At 37.3% G+C, this 16,936-nt stretch overlaps 1 protein-coding gene across 2 annotated transcripts in view; it reads left to right on the forward strand.

Annotated features, from left to right (window-relative positions):
* Positions 1-16,936, forward strand: part of KANSL1 (KAT8 regulatory NSL complex subunit 1) — a 153,079-nt gene that overhangs the window by 99,398 nt on the left and 36,745 nt on the right. The window contains exons 4-5 of one of the 2 annotated variants that reach the window (XM_058181970.1): positions 12,472-12,613; positions 13,873-13,892. In XM_058181970.1, coding sequence (XP_058037953.1) covers positions 12,472-12,613; positions 13,873-13,892 — 162 coding nt within the window. The remainder of the gene's footprint in view (positions 1-12,471; positions 12,614-13,872; positions 13,893-16,936) is intronic. The other variant, XM_058181971.1, reaches the window with a different exon arrangement.

Here is a 16,936-nt window from a genome sequence, read left to right on the forward strand (position 1 = left end):
GTATATGTAGGAAGTGACCAGGCTGAGTCCAAGGGAGGGCTCAAACTCATCATTAATCATGTCTCCTTTGTGCCCACAAGAGATCTAAGTCCAACCCACCTTGAATTCCTATGACTCTTACCTACCGCCAGTTTGCTTGGGCCGTTAGTGTTTCATGGAGAGTTTAAGCTTACAATAAATCTTTATATCCATTTGAACTGCCTGGATCTCCTGATTTCTTTGGTGCTTGACAGTACAAATTGCTTAGTTCCTTTATAAGCAATAATGATATGATTAATTTTTTTTCTCAATTTGACTAGATAATTGCTTACTTGGTTTACCCATAGGATGCAGGCCAAATTATTTGGTTGTGGTAGCAGAGAGTATAGCCAAAGATCCAAAGATCATAACTGGTCTCAGCAAAAGCAAAATATGTTAGCGATAGAGCCTCCAATTCTTTAGGTCACAGTATCCTTTCTTCTTTCACTTTTGCTATCCTTGAGAATGGAGGAGATAAATCAGTGATTTTGGATTGTTGTGTCTACTACAAGCAATCCTCATTATTCAAAAATTTCATATTTGCAAATTTTGTTATTTGTAAAGCCAGGGTCTCAGGCTTATTCACAGACAGACATGCGGAGTGGCAAATATTGGAGACCACCCATTGCTTGTGGTCTCAGAGTGGTTTCAACATTTACTAATTTAGAATTCTTGGCATTTCGCATAATACAACTACTGCAAATAACAAGAATGACTAATATGATGTAAATAGATATTAATTCTCACTTTTTTCATATAATTAGTAAATAATAATTTCTAAAACCCAGGGTGTTAATAATTTCTAAGAACTGGCTATAAGAGCTTTGCTCAATTGATGTTCTCGGTATTCTGGTATCAGTAATTTATAGCTGGCATGGTTTTACTTGCTTACTGACATTTATTGAAATATGATTCACTTCATCTAGAGCTGTGATGGTGCGCGGAGCCATATCTGTGGGCACGCAAGCTGTTACCCTAGCTTAGCTCCAGCGCATATGCGCGCTGGCCAGCTGCTTTTTGGCTGGCCCTGCCCACGCCACCCCTCCCAGGAGCCTCCACACAGCCCATTTTGGATGCCAGGTAAGTATAGTTCGTGTGGAAGCTCTGGGAGGGTGTTTTCGGCCTTGGGTGGAGCGGGAGGCCGTTTTCACCCTCCCCAGAAAGCTTTTGGAGCCTGAGGAGGGCGAAAAACAGGCCTTCCAGGCCCACCAGAAGTCAGGAAATGGGCCATTTCTGGCCTTCAGAGGCTTCAGGAGGCCTTCTAGGACCAAAATGACACTGGGGAGGGGGCCGTGCATGCATGCGTGGGGGAGCACTGGGGGGGGGGTTGTTGCGCTGGGGGTCATTGAATTATGGGTGTGGGCATGCACGTGCACAACACACCGCTCTCCCCCCCCCCCGGCTTTTGGCATGTGACGGCAAAAAGATTAGCCATCACTGATCTAGAGGGTACTAAGTTCTTCCCTGGTGAGCTAGATAACAATTTCTTTCCCATTATAATGTGATGATAAAGTGCTGGTAGTATTTACCAATCTCTCTCTCCCATTTGTATTGCTGTATTTAAAAAAAACTATGCAAGGAAAACTCTTGTAGTTTCTGGTTAAAACAGTCATTAGGACTAAATTCTTGAAATGTTTTGGACTTTGATCGAAGGGCTTTTCTGAAGACTCAGTAGTATTCTTTACTTTTAAAAATTTGAAGTCTTAGTTTGAAAACTAATCAGATGCTGTCAGCAAAAAGTGCAAGTGAGATCTCCCATTGCTTCTGCTTAATGTTATCTCTTTTGACTATTTGCTCATGCAGAGGGGAATGCTGAGTTACTTTACAATCATCTTAGGGCTGAGGTTAGCAGTAAAGGAAAATATCCTAAAGCTTTTTAGGGAAGGCTAGAGGATACATACACACACACACACACACACACATAAATACAGAAAGAGTTAAAAAGAATTAAATCATTACTATTTTCTTTCTATTCTTAAATTTCACAGGATTTTGGGTGGTTATTAATAAGTTTCTCTCCCTCCCCTTCCCTCCCCCTCCCTCCCCTCTCCCTTTTCCTTTCTCTCCCTCCCCTCACTCTCCCCCATCATCTTTAGTCAGTTATTCATATTGTATGTTTTGGGGAGGAGAGGATTGCTTGGAAATTTCCCTTCTTTCTGTTCTAGTCTTAAGAGCAGCTAAAGTAGAATGGGATCGCCATAGGTAATAACTCTGCCTAGCCTGATATGACTATGCTAACTCTATTGCAGTAGCTGGGAGAATCATGTTGTAATAAGCTCCTTGAGATACGGTTTTTCAATTGCTGTTGGCTGGACTGAAAACTCACACGAGCAATTAGAACTTGTCCAACCCTAATGGGTTTTTTCTTTTCTAACATTTCATAGATTCTAATAACACTTTATCCCTTTGTCAGCAAGTATTAAATCCTTAGGGTTTTATTTTTATAATGAAAAGGGGGATTTCATTGTGGAAACGAGTATAAGAGGAAGAAGGCTTAGGAATGTACCTGAATTTGTACAAGATGGCTTCTTGTCTCCTCTCCTGATAAAGAAAATTGGAATGAGATGGCTGTGTTGTCAGTAAAGCAGGAGACTATGAATTCAAGTCTCATCTCAGCCATGAAAGCCAGATGCATGACTTCGAGCCAATCACTCTCTCCCAGTTTATCCCAACTCACAGGGTTGTTGTTCTGGGGAAAATAGAAGGAGGGAGGTTTATTGGATATTGTTTACTGCCTTGAGTTATTTGCAATAATAAAATTGAGATAAAATAAATAAAAAACCGTTTTTAAATTTTTCTAACTTCCAAATGTTTCTCTTCTGTCCTGTCTCATCCTCTCAGTATTTTACATGGGTACGTGTACTTGTTTTTTGAGTAATTAACATATCTTATATTCATCTTCCCAGAAGTAATGGTTCATTTGTTATTTGGCGGGGGGGGGAGTGTCATTTATTTTAGTTATATTTCCATAAAATGTCCATGATAGGCTGTAGTAATACAATTTATAATAATATCATTGTAAAAATAAAATTCAATCCAAGCAAGTTAAAGTTCCTTGCACATTTAATTAGCATAAATGACTTCCTAAACAGTAATTTTTTGACTATATGCTAGAAGACCAAGAGTGAGAAAAACTTATAAACCAATATGGGATTTTGTATAGTAGAAAGTTTTTGCCATCAGTTAATAGCTCCATGAGATAAGAGAAGTAGTTGGACTTCCCTGAACAAGATTCTACAACTAAGGTACAACTCCAGAAAAGCATTTTCTTTCACTTCTCCACAGGGGCTTCTGCAGGGGAAATAAAAACAAATGAGCAAGGTTTTGATTGCAATGTTATGGTTGTCATTTTGCCTGTGTTGGTGCATCTGGTGCGGATGCCATTTCTCCACTGTGTTTTGCACATAGAGATAAATTCCTCCCCCTACATTAAAATAAGAGTAACTTATTCTGTATCGATAAGATTATCATCAATATTTTCAGTTTCTTTCAAAAACAAAAACCAGTTATATTTAGTCCTCAACTTACAACTGTTCAATTACATTACATTGTAATTACTTACATTGTAAGCCGCCCTGAGTCTTCGGAGAAGGGCGGGATATAAATGTAAACAAAAAATAAAATAAAAAAAAATTAGTGACCGTTCAAAATTACAATGACACTGAAAAAAGTTTTCACACTTATGACTGTTTTATCATCCCCATGGTCATGTGATCAGAATTCAGCTGCTTGGCAATTGACTCATATTTATGACGATTGCAGTGTCCCAGGGTCATGTGATTCCCTTTTGTGACCTTCTGACAAGCAAAGTCAATGGGAAGGCAAATTTACTTAACAACAATTTGACTAATTTAATAATTACAGTGATTCACTGAACAACTGTGGCAAAAAAAATCATAAAATGGGGTAAGCTCACTTAACAAACATTTCACGTAGCAACAGAAATTTTGGGCTCAATTGTGGTCGTAAGTTGAGGACTACTTGTATTGTGCACCTAACAGTATTCTCGATCTAGAAGTACTGGACACCTCCTTCCTTGATCTGTTGTTCTCTGGGGGTATATTCCACTAATGTCTATCATTTCTAATTAGCGCATGATCTTCTAGTCCTCACCGAGTTCGGATGGCAGTTCTATCAAAGATGATCAGGTTAGTGGATTTAGAGCTCCTAATTCCAAATAAACTCAAGATTTCCCCCCCTCCCCCCCCCAAAAAAAACCCCACAATCCCCATAGAGCTGTTACAAAACAAATCACTTTTTCATTCAAAGTAAAAAGTGAGTTTTAAGTAAAATAATCCACTAAAATTATTAGGATAATGAATATATCATATTCATTTATTTATGAAGAGAATTTATATGGCCACCCACTCACTCTCAGTAGCACTGGGCTGCTTACAGAAAATAAAAATCCCAATATATAAATAGTAATAATATTATCCCCCACCCTCTGATAACAACAATCAGATATGCCACTTGATGGGCTCCAGCCCATTCTGGATTCCCCAAACCTGTTGGCAAAACCAGGTCTTCAGGTCTTGTAAATGAGTGTCAAAGTGGGGGCCCATCTATTCTCCACAGTGGTGATGTTCCAAAGGAAAGGATCCACCACAGAAAAATCCCTTCTTCTGGGTCCCACCAGATGTACCTCCATAGGAGGTGGGACCTGCAACAATTCCTGCCTCTGCTGCTCTGGTGGGTTGGGTGGATGTAACTGGGAAGAGATTATCCTTCTGATAACTTGGTCCCAGGTTATGTAGGGCTTGACAACCAGCACCTTGAATTTTACTTGGAAGCAAAGTGAAAGCCAATGCAGCTCCCACAGGAGAGGTGACACATGAGCATCTCTGGGTCTGCACAAAACCAGGCATGCCATTGTATTTTGAACCAGGTGGAGCTTCTGATACTTTTTGTGGGCAGCTTCATGTACCATTGTACTAGTCAAGGCAGGAGGTGGTTAGGTTGTGAACCCAAACCAGATCTATTTGGTCTTGCCAGAGTTCAGTTTCAGCCCATTGGTCCCCATTTTAATGACTCTTAACTGCCTCCCAAGTACTATGAAAAGGGAGTTCTCAGCATTCCTTAACTCACCATGGGCTGAGACATGTAGCTGCGTATTGATGGTATCTCCGTCCATGGTGGCAGATGGTCTTATTCAGCAGTTTCATGAACATGTTAGACAGAAACAGGGAGAATACCGAGCCCTCTTGCTTCCTGTCAATACTAAGAGTGGCCTGAGGAAGGAAGTGAACAGGACAAAAAGAACCCCTCAATTCCAACCCCAGAAGCCATTCCAGAAGGATACCATAGTTAAATGTATCGAAGGCTGCTGAGAAGTCAAATAGAGCAAGAATGGACGCACTACACCATCCCACTCCCACCAGAAATCATTAAAAAGTGTGACCAGGTTTTTTTTAATCCCATATCCAGGGCTCTGAACCCTGACTGGAAGGGGTCTAGATAATGAATTTCATCTAGGAACCTGTGGAGCTGCCGTACAACCATCTTCTCAACAACCTTCCCCCAAAAGAAAGATTGGAAACAGGTCAAAAATTATCTAACAGGGTGGAATCTAGCAATAGCTTCTTAAAATGAGAGCAGACCACAGCCTTCTTAAAAGGCTAGGTAGGGCACAACCCTCTCTCACAGGGAAGCCTTAATTACTGCCACCAGGAAGCAAAAAATACAAGCGCTTATGCTCATTCTCCCCCCCCCTAGCCATTTTCATGTGAAGATTTAAATATGCATGTATACACATTCTACTCCAGCATCTGCTTAAAGCAGAAGCCCTAGATACTGTTGCTTCTTTCATTTTCATTCCATACTATACTGATATTAACCCTCTAGAGGTTTTAAAAACATAATAACCACCTTTTCTGTATAGAGGCATATATATGAATCTAACGGTGCTTCAGAGGAGAGGAAGAAAGGAAGAAACCTACCACCACCGCCCGCCCATCCCTTAACAAAAGGAAGTAATATATGTTCATCCTATTTAGCTTGCCTGGTTGCTGCAGTATTTATAACTCAGAGGCTTAGCTCATACATTCCAGTCATCGTGGTGGCTCTTCCTCCTCTGTCCTCTTTATTTTTTTCCCTCTATCCTCCCATTCTTTCTAAATAAATAAAGGACAGAGACCTTCCCAGCGTGGATTTATTTATTTCCTCTCTCTGCTGCCCTCCTTCTTCCTTTCTGTGCTGCGACATTGATCTATAGAAGGAGGTGGAGTGAAACTTCAGTTACTACCAGCTCCTATACTCATGTGCATGCAGTTTTCTTTTTACAAGTGCCATCTGCTTAAATTTACAGGAGGTTGTCCTTGTCAGTCAAGGAGCCTGTGATGCTGGCGTGGCTAAGGACCACAGATGTGGGTGTGATAAAAGTATCCCTGACATTTGATTCGGCTTCCTTGGTCTTCTAGTATCTTGCACTAATGTCTGTGGTCTAAGGACATTAAGTTGTATTAACTCTGGGTCTGATAAAGAAAACCTGGTTGTGAAAAAAGATCACTCATAAAATCTGATCTGTGTTCAGATGCCAACAAGCTTATGTTTTGTGGCTGAAGAAATAACCCAACTTTTTAGAACATGATCCATACGGGAAGTATAAAAAGGGATTACTTTTAATTTTATTAAGGTCTCCAATAGATTTCTAAACTCTGGAAATGTTTTGGCGCTGTTTTGGTTTTGCCTGCATTTTCTTCATAGATGTTGCAGCACACCCACATCCTGAAATTTAAAACTTCAGAGGCCCTGACAGCAAATATGTACCATGCGGGCAATTTTATTCTAAGATGTCCACCTTTTCCTTTTTTTCCCCATTATCCTGAAGTTACAGGAGAAATTGTTTTTGTAGAAAGAATTTTAAATTACCCAGGCAAAAAAATGATAATGTCCTTTATTTATGTACATAAAACAAATCTTATGATGGTGTAAAACTGATCTACTGTGCACATATCTACATAAGCACCTTCCTTCAATAGAAGAAATTACCATTCAGATCCTTGCTTAATGGACATTACTAAAGAAACTAGAAATCTTGAATTCATTCATACAAGTTAGACTGGCAGAAGTTTTACAGCTCACATTTGCGAATTGCTGGCCTAATTATTTGAGGGACCACCTATATTCAATGGTTACTGCCTAGTATTTTATGATCCAGATGAGTGAATCTGCTCCAGATACTGTTTCCAGGCCTTAGAACAGGGTGGTTGGGAGATGGCTCACACCAGTGGTGAAATCTTTCCTTGTTTGCCACCGGTTCGCTGCCTACGCATGTGCGGTGTGCGCCAATTTATGCATCCACAGTATGCACCAAACACACGCTGCAGGCAGAAAAAGGAGGCTTGGAAAGGTAAGTAGATCAGCAAGGGGGGGAACAGTTGTGCTGCATGATTTAGATTCATCGGAAATACCGGTTCAGAGGAACCGGTAGCTTTTTTTACTACCAGTTCCCCTGAACTGGTAGTTTTTCTCACTACCAGTTCACCCGAACCGATGCGAACTGGTAGCATTTCACCACTGCCTCACACCTAATTTGAGATATTGAGATTGATGTGTTAACTGGATTGCCATTTTGTATCTATCTTTGATCTCTTTTCTGGATTATTTTTTATTGTATTTCAGTTTACTTATTTGTATGTTATTTATTTTGTATGTTACGTAAAGTTTTTTGGAGTCTGGTAGAATTAAAATAGAATAAACAGTAATAGCAACGTATTTGTAGAGCATCCAGTTTGGGAAAGGTTATTTCAAGAGTTCTAAATTATTATATGTATTATTGTTGAAGAGAAGAAAGTGGGATGAACAAGTATAGAACAAGACTTGGATGCATTATTCTTAGTGTTTATGGTTGTGAGATGCTCAAAGTTTTATTCTTAAAATGGACTGCCATAGAAATCTCTTAAAACAAATAAGATTTGATCCTGCCTACTTAATCAACTCTTTATTTCAAATGTTGATAAAATGTCATGCTGTATTTTACTTTAGGCAACTTTGTAATAGTTTTTTAAAGATTACACCTGGGTCCCATGTTTGGGAGATGCAGTCATATCTAAGTGCACCTAGTAGTAAGTGAATTGGCTTAACTGAGATTTATGCTAGTCTTCTACAAACACATTCCTTCTGACAGGAATAGACTCCAAATATCAAGATGGTGATGGTAGTTACAGTTCAGTACACTTGAAGATTCAGGGTTAGAAAAGTTGGCTTGCAATCTTACAGTACCATCTCCTTATTTGTTCATGTTTTCTTCATACTCTTCCTGACCAACTGTTGGCAAATATTTTTTAGAGTTTTTCCCTCTTTCCTAGTAAAAAAGGTTGAACTACGTTATGTAAAACAAACAATTACTTTAGATTAGGCCTGCATAGCATACAGTCTGTGGGCCACGTGTAATCTGCAAAGCATGCATGTATTTTTTAAAGAGTTAAATTTGCTCCATCACACCAGAAGATTGGATGGGGGGAGGGGGCAAAGTGCTTCTAATTCCTTCCAGGCTTCACCAGCAGCAGCTTAGGCATTGCCAGTAGTCACCAAACTGTTAATTGACATGCCATGTTTCTTTCATAGCCTGCAAGGATTTTTACTTTGTCAGCATGACCCTTTCCCTCCTACAATTGTGCAGATTGAAAGGGAAGGTAAACAAGGGCTTTAAAAAATATTTCACAGAAAGGTGAATTAAATTTTCACAATAATGGTCTAAAAACAAGGATATTTACAAGGACTTCTAATGTTGCTGGTAGCCAAAATAGAATTGAAAATGTTTGGAAACATAATTGAAAAATACTAATTTTATTTTTAAATAATTGGTTGGAAAACTTAATAGGATAAAAACACATTCAGGAAAGCTAGTAAAATATCCTAAAATAATTAATAATATATTAAAAAGGGAAGGCTACTAATTTTTACTGCTTTTAAGAAAGATAAGGGACATTTGCAAGATATTTTTTCTTCTAGATTGCCCTAACTTTTTCAAAAGGTAGAAGTGGAATTTTGTGGAATTTAATATTTAATAGATACATAGGACAATTTCTTACTGTCCTTAGGACCTGTGCTTTCCTAGAGCATTGCTCCATACTTCCATATGTTACATACTTCCATTATATCTGCAAAAGTGGCCTTTGATTTATTTCAGAGCTTGCTCTGAAGTTGCATTTGCTTTTTGCATGTGAAATGTCTCATTGCCTTTTATTTATTTCTATATTTCCATTGGTTGCCCTGTAATTGAGTCTATACAATAGTTAAGATGACTATTTTAAAGAATATCTGATAGTTGCAAGCATCCAAAATTGTTTCTGTGCATGTGTTTCTCAGTCATTGTTTTGAGAAAGGGTTGTAAGTACTTTTAGTGTGTTGTAACTTTTGAGTAGTCATTAAGCAACCGGCCATTAAAGAAGAACTACCTGTAAAGATTTAGTACCCATAAAGACAGGAATTTGGAGCTTGGTTTTGCTTAGTATTATTATACATAATGCCATAACTATTAAAATAATCTTCAGATTGTTCTAAAAATAACAAAATTTCAAAATATAAATCAAGAGTTATCAGATGTTTATTGTGACTCAGAGAATTTCTTTAAAAGAAATCTTCAGGAGAAATATCTCCCTTGGCATTTTATACTTCATACTGGTAACAGATCCACTACTTCTGGCCACTGTGGCATAATTCTTTTACATGTTTACTATAGAATCTATAGGGCTGTAAAAGATCTTGGAGGTCTTGTTGTCTAATACCCTACTCTAGGGGATTGTTACCATCCAAGTGTTCTACTTTCAAAGTGCATCAGATTCTTTTGTGCTGTTTTTGTATGCTTCCACTAAACAATATGTCATATTACAGGAACCTATTACGTCCCCACAATCCTTTCCTTGCAAGGGAGTTTTGTGTTCTGTTTCTATATGCAGTATGTAGTAGAATGAAACCTTTCCATATCAGAAATGCAGAATGGATAGCATTTAAATTATTATAATACTTGTTTAGAGAAATAATATTTACATACGTAAAACAAAACTGCTATCATCCCAGGACACTAGGAAGATAGGCATGTGTTGGTTTTCTATGAGAAGGCTTTCCTTTTTGTTCTTAAAGATGGGGGAATGTTCAAAATCAGATTACTTATTTATAATCTGTCCATTCTACAGGGAATTAGATTGATGTAGCAGCTTGATGTAGTGGTTAAGGTAGCAGGCTAGAAAATTGGCGACTGAGAGTTCTAGTCCCCTGTTAGGAACAAAGACTGGATGACTTTGGCCCAGTCACTCACTCTCAGCCCCTAGGCAGTGGCAGATTTTTCTGAAAATCTTTCCAAGGAAATTTCAAAGACTCCTCCAGGCAGTAGCCAGGAGTAAAAACTTGACTCAAAGGCACTCCACCCCTCAAAAAATCTACAGCTGCATTCTGTAGCATTCTCATTCCAGTACCAGGCTTTAGAAAACAATATTGCAAAAAATTGTTCAGATGTTTTGGGGAAATCGAATTGAGACTCAGTATTATGAATGAAGTAAGAAATTCTCCTGCTACTCTAGTGCAGAAGGATTGATTTTTAGATACTTACTGCTTAGAAATTCTATAGAATTCTGGCTTACCATTAACGAAAAGCATGTTAGAACATGATGGGTGATCATTGTTGGCTTCTGTTGTCGGTATAAACAGATTGTACTCTTTTCATGCTGTATTTGCTGTGTGACATGCAAACCAGGAACTGGGACTTGTCATTTGTATTTCATTTGTAAAGCACAAACTGAGACTCAGCAGTTAGTTTAATGATTCCTCCTGGTTTATTGATGGTAAAGCCAGAACTCTGAAACCCTCTGAAATTCTGACATAATCTGGTATGAATAACTTGAAACTTCTTAGCTCTCTAGGTAATAGCATCATTTTAACCTTTTGTCAGTCTTAATTTTGGTTTAAGTGCTTGGTTGGGGAGTGGCATCAAGCTGGTCATGCCCACCCAGTTGGGCACAACCACACCCACCTCAACCACAGCCCTGATGCAGCCCTCAATAAAATTGAGTTTGACACCCCTAAACTATGGTAATAATGTAAGTTGATCGTTGAGACTCCTTCAAACTCTGGTGAAATGTGTTTATCTATGATATATACTATAATAAGGGTGGTGTATGTATGTTTACAGTTAGATAGAAAATGAAAAAGACAGATTAATGCTGATCTGCAGTATTTGTATATAAACAAGTTTACTCTATTTTCAGTGAATATTTGAAAATATATGGCAGAAAGTTTATTAATTTTTAAAAAAATCAAATTAGTATCTCCTTCTTTTCCTATAAATTATTTTTGATGCTGTTCTATTAGGGAATTTTTTTAATAGAAGATCCTAAAGTAGACAGTAATTAACAGATTAATTTATTTAGGAATGAGAATAGTATATCACTGGTATGTTAGAGAGTATATCTTTTTAAGTCTTTGGACAAAAAGAACATCGAAATTGAAATATAAATAATTTCTGCATACTTAAAAACTTGGATTACTGCTTCTGATATGTTCATAAATTCTTTTGTGAGAATTTTCCGATTTTCCCTAGAAATATATTTGAGACTGCTAACAATCCAGTCTCTTCCCCGCCCCCCACCTCTTTTTTTTTTTTTTTTTGGCTATACGTACAACATATTTTTTTATTCCGGTCAGTTACTGATTATGTAGCCAAGTGATGGCTTTGTGTAGCTAATTAAATTTATGTTTATAATACCAAAGGAGAAAACATAGTCCTATGTAGAGTTGAAGAGGAATGTTGTGAACACTTCTTTGCCTATGTTGATAAAGCTATACAATTATGCAGTTTGGGAAAATATTAATAAGAAGCTACTTCATCATTTTTATCAGCTAATTTCAATGTGATGTCTTTTTTAAAAAGTATTTACACAAAAGGCCCAGGATGTTTTAGAGCAGTATTAGCTACTTTCTAAGGCTTGTCTAGTAAAAATATTCTTCTTTGATATTATGATACCTTATTTGGAATAATGTTTTTCTATGTTTCTAGTTTGGAAATTTCCATTCCATTTTGGAGGAGAGATACAGGATTGATAAAGAGGGTTGATAAGGCTGAAAGGAGGCAAGGACAACATGATCACATTTCTATTGAGAATTTTTATCAAAACAACTATAGTTTTATTTTATTTAAGAATATGTGTAGGAAACAGGAAAGTCTCCTAATATTTTAGAGTCAGTAAGTTGCCAAACTTAGAGATTAATGAGAAAGGTTAGGCAAATGTATCAGGAGTACTTCAGCCGGATACAATCAAGCAGAAATCTAGATGCTCATCTCTAAAGGTTCTTTGCATATTTTTTATTCCAAATTTGTAGAATTGAATATTATACCACCACCCTTCTTTAAAAAAGGCTTTTAAAAAGGACAAAAGCAGTCGGGGCGGGTGGTTCTTAAATTGGGGCAGCATGTGTGCAGTCATCAATACAGAATGCCCATTTCTCTTTTTCTAGGAGGCGACGGTCAGAATGGCAGTGGGCAGCAGACAGAGCTGCTATTGTCAGTCGCTGGAACTGGCTTCAAGCTCATGTCTCAGATTTAGAGTACCGAATCCGGCAGCAAACAGATATATACAAACAAATTCGAGCCCACAAGGTAAGAAAGCAAAAGTTACTTCTTTTGGATCTTTACCATTTATTATAGTATAGGTAGTCCTCAACTTACAACTATTGGTTTAGTGAGTGTTCAGATTACAATGGCACTGAATTTCCAACCAGTACTCAACACTACAACCATCACAGAAAGCCCCAAGGTTACTTCATCAAAACTTAGGCATTTGGCAACTGGCATGTATTTTTTTGACAATTGCAGCATTCTGAAGTCAGATGATTGCCATGTACAATCACATGATTCATTTAGCAACTGTAGTGACTCACTTAACAACTGTGGCAAGAAAGGTCATAAAAACAGGTGTGACTCATTTAACAATCACCTAGTTTAGCTATGGAAATTTTGGTCCCAATTTTGGTCATAAGTTGAGGACAACCTATACTGTAAATACCTTCATGTATGTTTTGCATTGCATATTTTGGGAGGGTGACAGGATTTTATGGCTTCATTTGGCTTAGCATTTTTATCACCAGATATAACTAACATGAATGGTGTTAGAAGTACATTTTAGCAGAAGTTGCAGAGCAACTTGGTAGTTTATTTTCATTAGTAACTCTAGCTTGCCAGACTTCAAATTCCCCGGAATATGTGGCACAGAAAGGGAAAGAAGTAAAATCGGGAGATTAGATCAACCCAACCCTGCTGGCATTTAGTAAAGCCACTTGAGCCTGACTATTTTTGAAAGCTTTTGGAGATGCATAGAATGTTGAATTCCCACCTCGTTATTACCCCACTACTTTTATTACTGATTTTAATTGATTTAATTTTTTGTTAACATGTTGGAGTATATACCTTTTAGCGTCATCTATGTTTGAAGTGTCATTTAAAGCTTAGAAAATAATAAATATCCCCAAATTAGGCCAAATAGGAATTTGCTACTACTAGGAAAACATGTAATTTGAGTGATTAATTTGTAATTTAATCTGTTCATTTCAATTACCAGATATTAATTTGACTTCAATTGACTTTTTCCAGGTACACCAGCCCTGAATCATTGGCCTTGCTAATATAATGATCATTGTGCATTTATTTCTGCTCTCTGACTTTCCAGGTGTTTAATTACTTTTCTCAAGGCAAGAGAAAAGGAAATTTGAGTTAAGCTATCATTAAGTATATATCCAGAAATGCAGAGGTCAACCTTTGCTTCTTTGTCCTATGTGCTAGGTAAAATTTGATACATGCAGTATTTAAAAATGACTAATTCAATCACATTGTCTCTCCATCTCATTTCCTGCTTGATGAAGAATTCTACAGAAGTCTCAAGGTAGTACATAACTCGTGGCAAATCAGTTGATTAAAAAATGTACTTTGCAGTTGTTAATACTGGATTATTCCCCTCTCAAGAATCAGGATAGATTTAATTTATATGCATTGTATCTGTTGGACATTTACTTGGGTATAACCATTTTACTTATGATTTCTATCATAATCCATTACTGTATATAAGGAGAAAATTAGGACATTTTTTGGTTTGCTTTTGTTTGCTTAAAATAGAATAGTGTAATGGCAGTACATTTGAATGGCACTATAGAATGCTACAGAATTAATTATCAATTATTCCAGCAGAAATGGTTAGTGGTTTCCCTTTTTCATGTTAGGAATAAGAGTTAGAGCTAATGATTTCTGATGGCAGGAAATTATATTGTGAATAATTTCCTTCTTTTAAAACCAGGTTAACAATCTTCCTAATGACTTGGGGAGATCTTCCAGCATTTAGAAAGTGATGTTCTGATGCTGTCAGAGTTGTAATAGTATTAAGCCTAGTGAATTTTTTTATGATTTTGCTGCTATCAGCAGTTCTTACTGATTGTGGCACTAAATTGGGATGGATCAGGAAAGATTTTGGATACTGAAAGATAAAACTAGGAATAAGTATCGGTGTGGGCAGAAACACACACAGGAAGTCCTTAGCTTATGACTGGTAACTTAGTGACTATTTCAAGTTACAATGGACCTCCCCAAAGTCCATTATAACCCAGTTTCAAAGCCTGATCCCTATGGTCATGTGACTATCTGTTGGTTGCTATCTATCTGTCTTCAAGTACATTAAAAACAGAGAAATAAGCTTCATTACTCTTATCATCACAAAGTCCTGATAAAGGTTCTTTGCCTGTGCTTAGTTGAATTTGTTCTTGGTTTTTCTTCATCAGTGCTCTAGGTGTCCTTTTCATCACTTCATATCCTGGACCAGACAGCTCTGTAGGATCAATGATCATAGAGATCCCATATGGGTACAATTTGATCCATGGCTCTTCTATGTTGTTCCAGGTCATAATGAAGACTTCTGAACCATGATCAGAGCTTTGGATATTAACTATAATATAATTAATAATGAATCTATAATATAATTCCACTGGGCACTCAGTCATCTAAGTAATCAAATAGGGTCTTTTTCTCTGTAACAGAAAGCAGTTAGAGAGCACTGCAAGATCAAAAGGTAGAACTGTTAACATCCCCCAACCCCAAATCATGTTGCCACTTCCCCAAGACAAAAATCAGATCCAAATATAACCTCTGTTGTGGTGTCTTCTCATGAATCTGGATGAGGTTCATAGATGCCACAGTGGTCAAAGCCCCCAAGCAGTTTCTGATTATGGGCATAGAGAAAACAAGTTGAAATCCTCCAGGACCATCAAACTAGGTCTACTTCACTGCAAACTTAATAGCTGGACCATAGAGAGACAAGCAGCCCTCTTAACTCATCTGCTCTTGAAACTTGGAAGGGCACATTTCAGAGAAATGATACATAACAAGCATGGAGGCTCACGTATGCGTCAACATGACACCTGACCATGTTTTGGTAATCCATGCGAGGTCAGTCTTGTCATCCAGAATCAGATTAAGGACCAGGCAACCTTATTACAGTATGATCTAGCATTAAGTAACAACAGCTGGATTTCAAGGTTTATGAAGTCTCCTAGGAATAAGGCCTTGAGACTGAGCAGATGGGCTGGTTTCCAAGGTGAGAATTATAGCACTTCTGGTTTCTGATGTTGCAGCATAATCTAGATAAAATGAAGAGGCTTGTACTCCTACAATTATAATTACAGCTCCTGACTATTGCAGCCCATATGAGCGATAGTGAAGTTGCCTCCCTTGATTTAAAGAGAACCAGGTGCTGCTTTCCCTGGTACAAGTTGACATTCAGAGTAAACAGGGTTTTTGTGCCAAAAACCAAGTTCAGCCAACAAAACATTGCCTCAAAATGTAATAATTAAACCTAGCCCATAAGACAATTGGAACCATTCTTACTTTGTTGGAAAATGTCCTAGCAGTCAGTTCTTTCAAAAATAGTACTGTTCTCTTTTACATTTATTAATTATGAGATTTAATTTATTTCTAATCCTTGCCAGATATAATAATATAAAATGACAATTTAATATGGTGGTACATAACACCCAAGCACTCTGTCCATATCTTTGATTAACAACAACCAATAAAAAAAGTTAAGTTTTTTCTGTGGATTTTGACAGAAAAGGCAGCCAAGTTAAAGTAAATGCAAAGAATTTTATTCAGAAAAGATAAAGCAGTATTGCAAAGCATCAGTGCATAGATGATGTAGTGATAGCAATCATTGGAATAAGTATTTAAGATGTAGCTTTTTCCACAGGCATTTGGATCTAGTTCAGTAAAGTCAGTTTTGGTTATTTAATTATTACATTTGATTGTTGTTTTATGTTTTACATACTGGGTTGTTTTTAAAAGTTGTACAAAGGTTTTTGTTTTTTTTCATTTAATGTTTATTTTTGTTGCGTGTTGCCAAAATCACATTGTTTTGAGTTGGGCACAAATATACATCTATCCTTTGGACTATTCTTAGTAGATAAGAATTATTTTATCTTTGCTGACATAGCTACCGCAAATAGGCCATAACATTCTGATTTCAGAATGTTTTATTAGTCTTTATCACATATGTTTCTCCTACTTCTCTGATGATCTGTATAAATGGGATTCAGACACTATTCAGTAGGAAAAAGTGCTAAGGCGAAATTTTGTCCATTGTCTGAATCTTCCATACTCATTACAGTTAGCAGTAGCACTCTTGCACAACCTGTTGCCCTGGGGAGATGAAGTCCAATACTATTTGCTCTTCTGGCTTGGAGTTACAGGAACTGACATCAAATGTGTCTGCAGAACACCAAGCTTGAAATATCTTCAAATTATCATGAATCTGTGCCATAAAAAAATAGCAAATACAGAAAATGACTGCCCACATACCATTCTGAACCTTTATACCTCAGAGGAACCCTTAAAATAGTTTTTAGATAATTTGAATCCCTGCATAAAAATCAACCCTCCCCCCTGAAG

Source organism: Ahaetulla prasina, chromosome 4 (genome assembly GCF_028640845.1).
Source record: "Ahaetulla prasina isolate Xishuangbanna chromosome 4, ASM2864084v1, whole genome shotgun sequence".
NCBI lineage: Eukaryota > Metazoa > Chordata > Lepidosauria > Squamata > Colubridae > Ahaetulla > Ahaetulla prasina.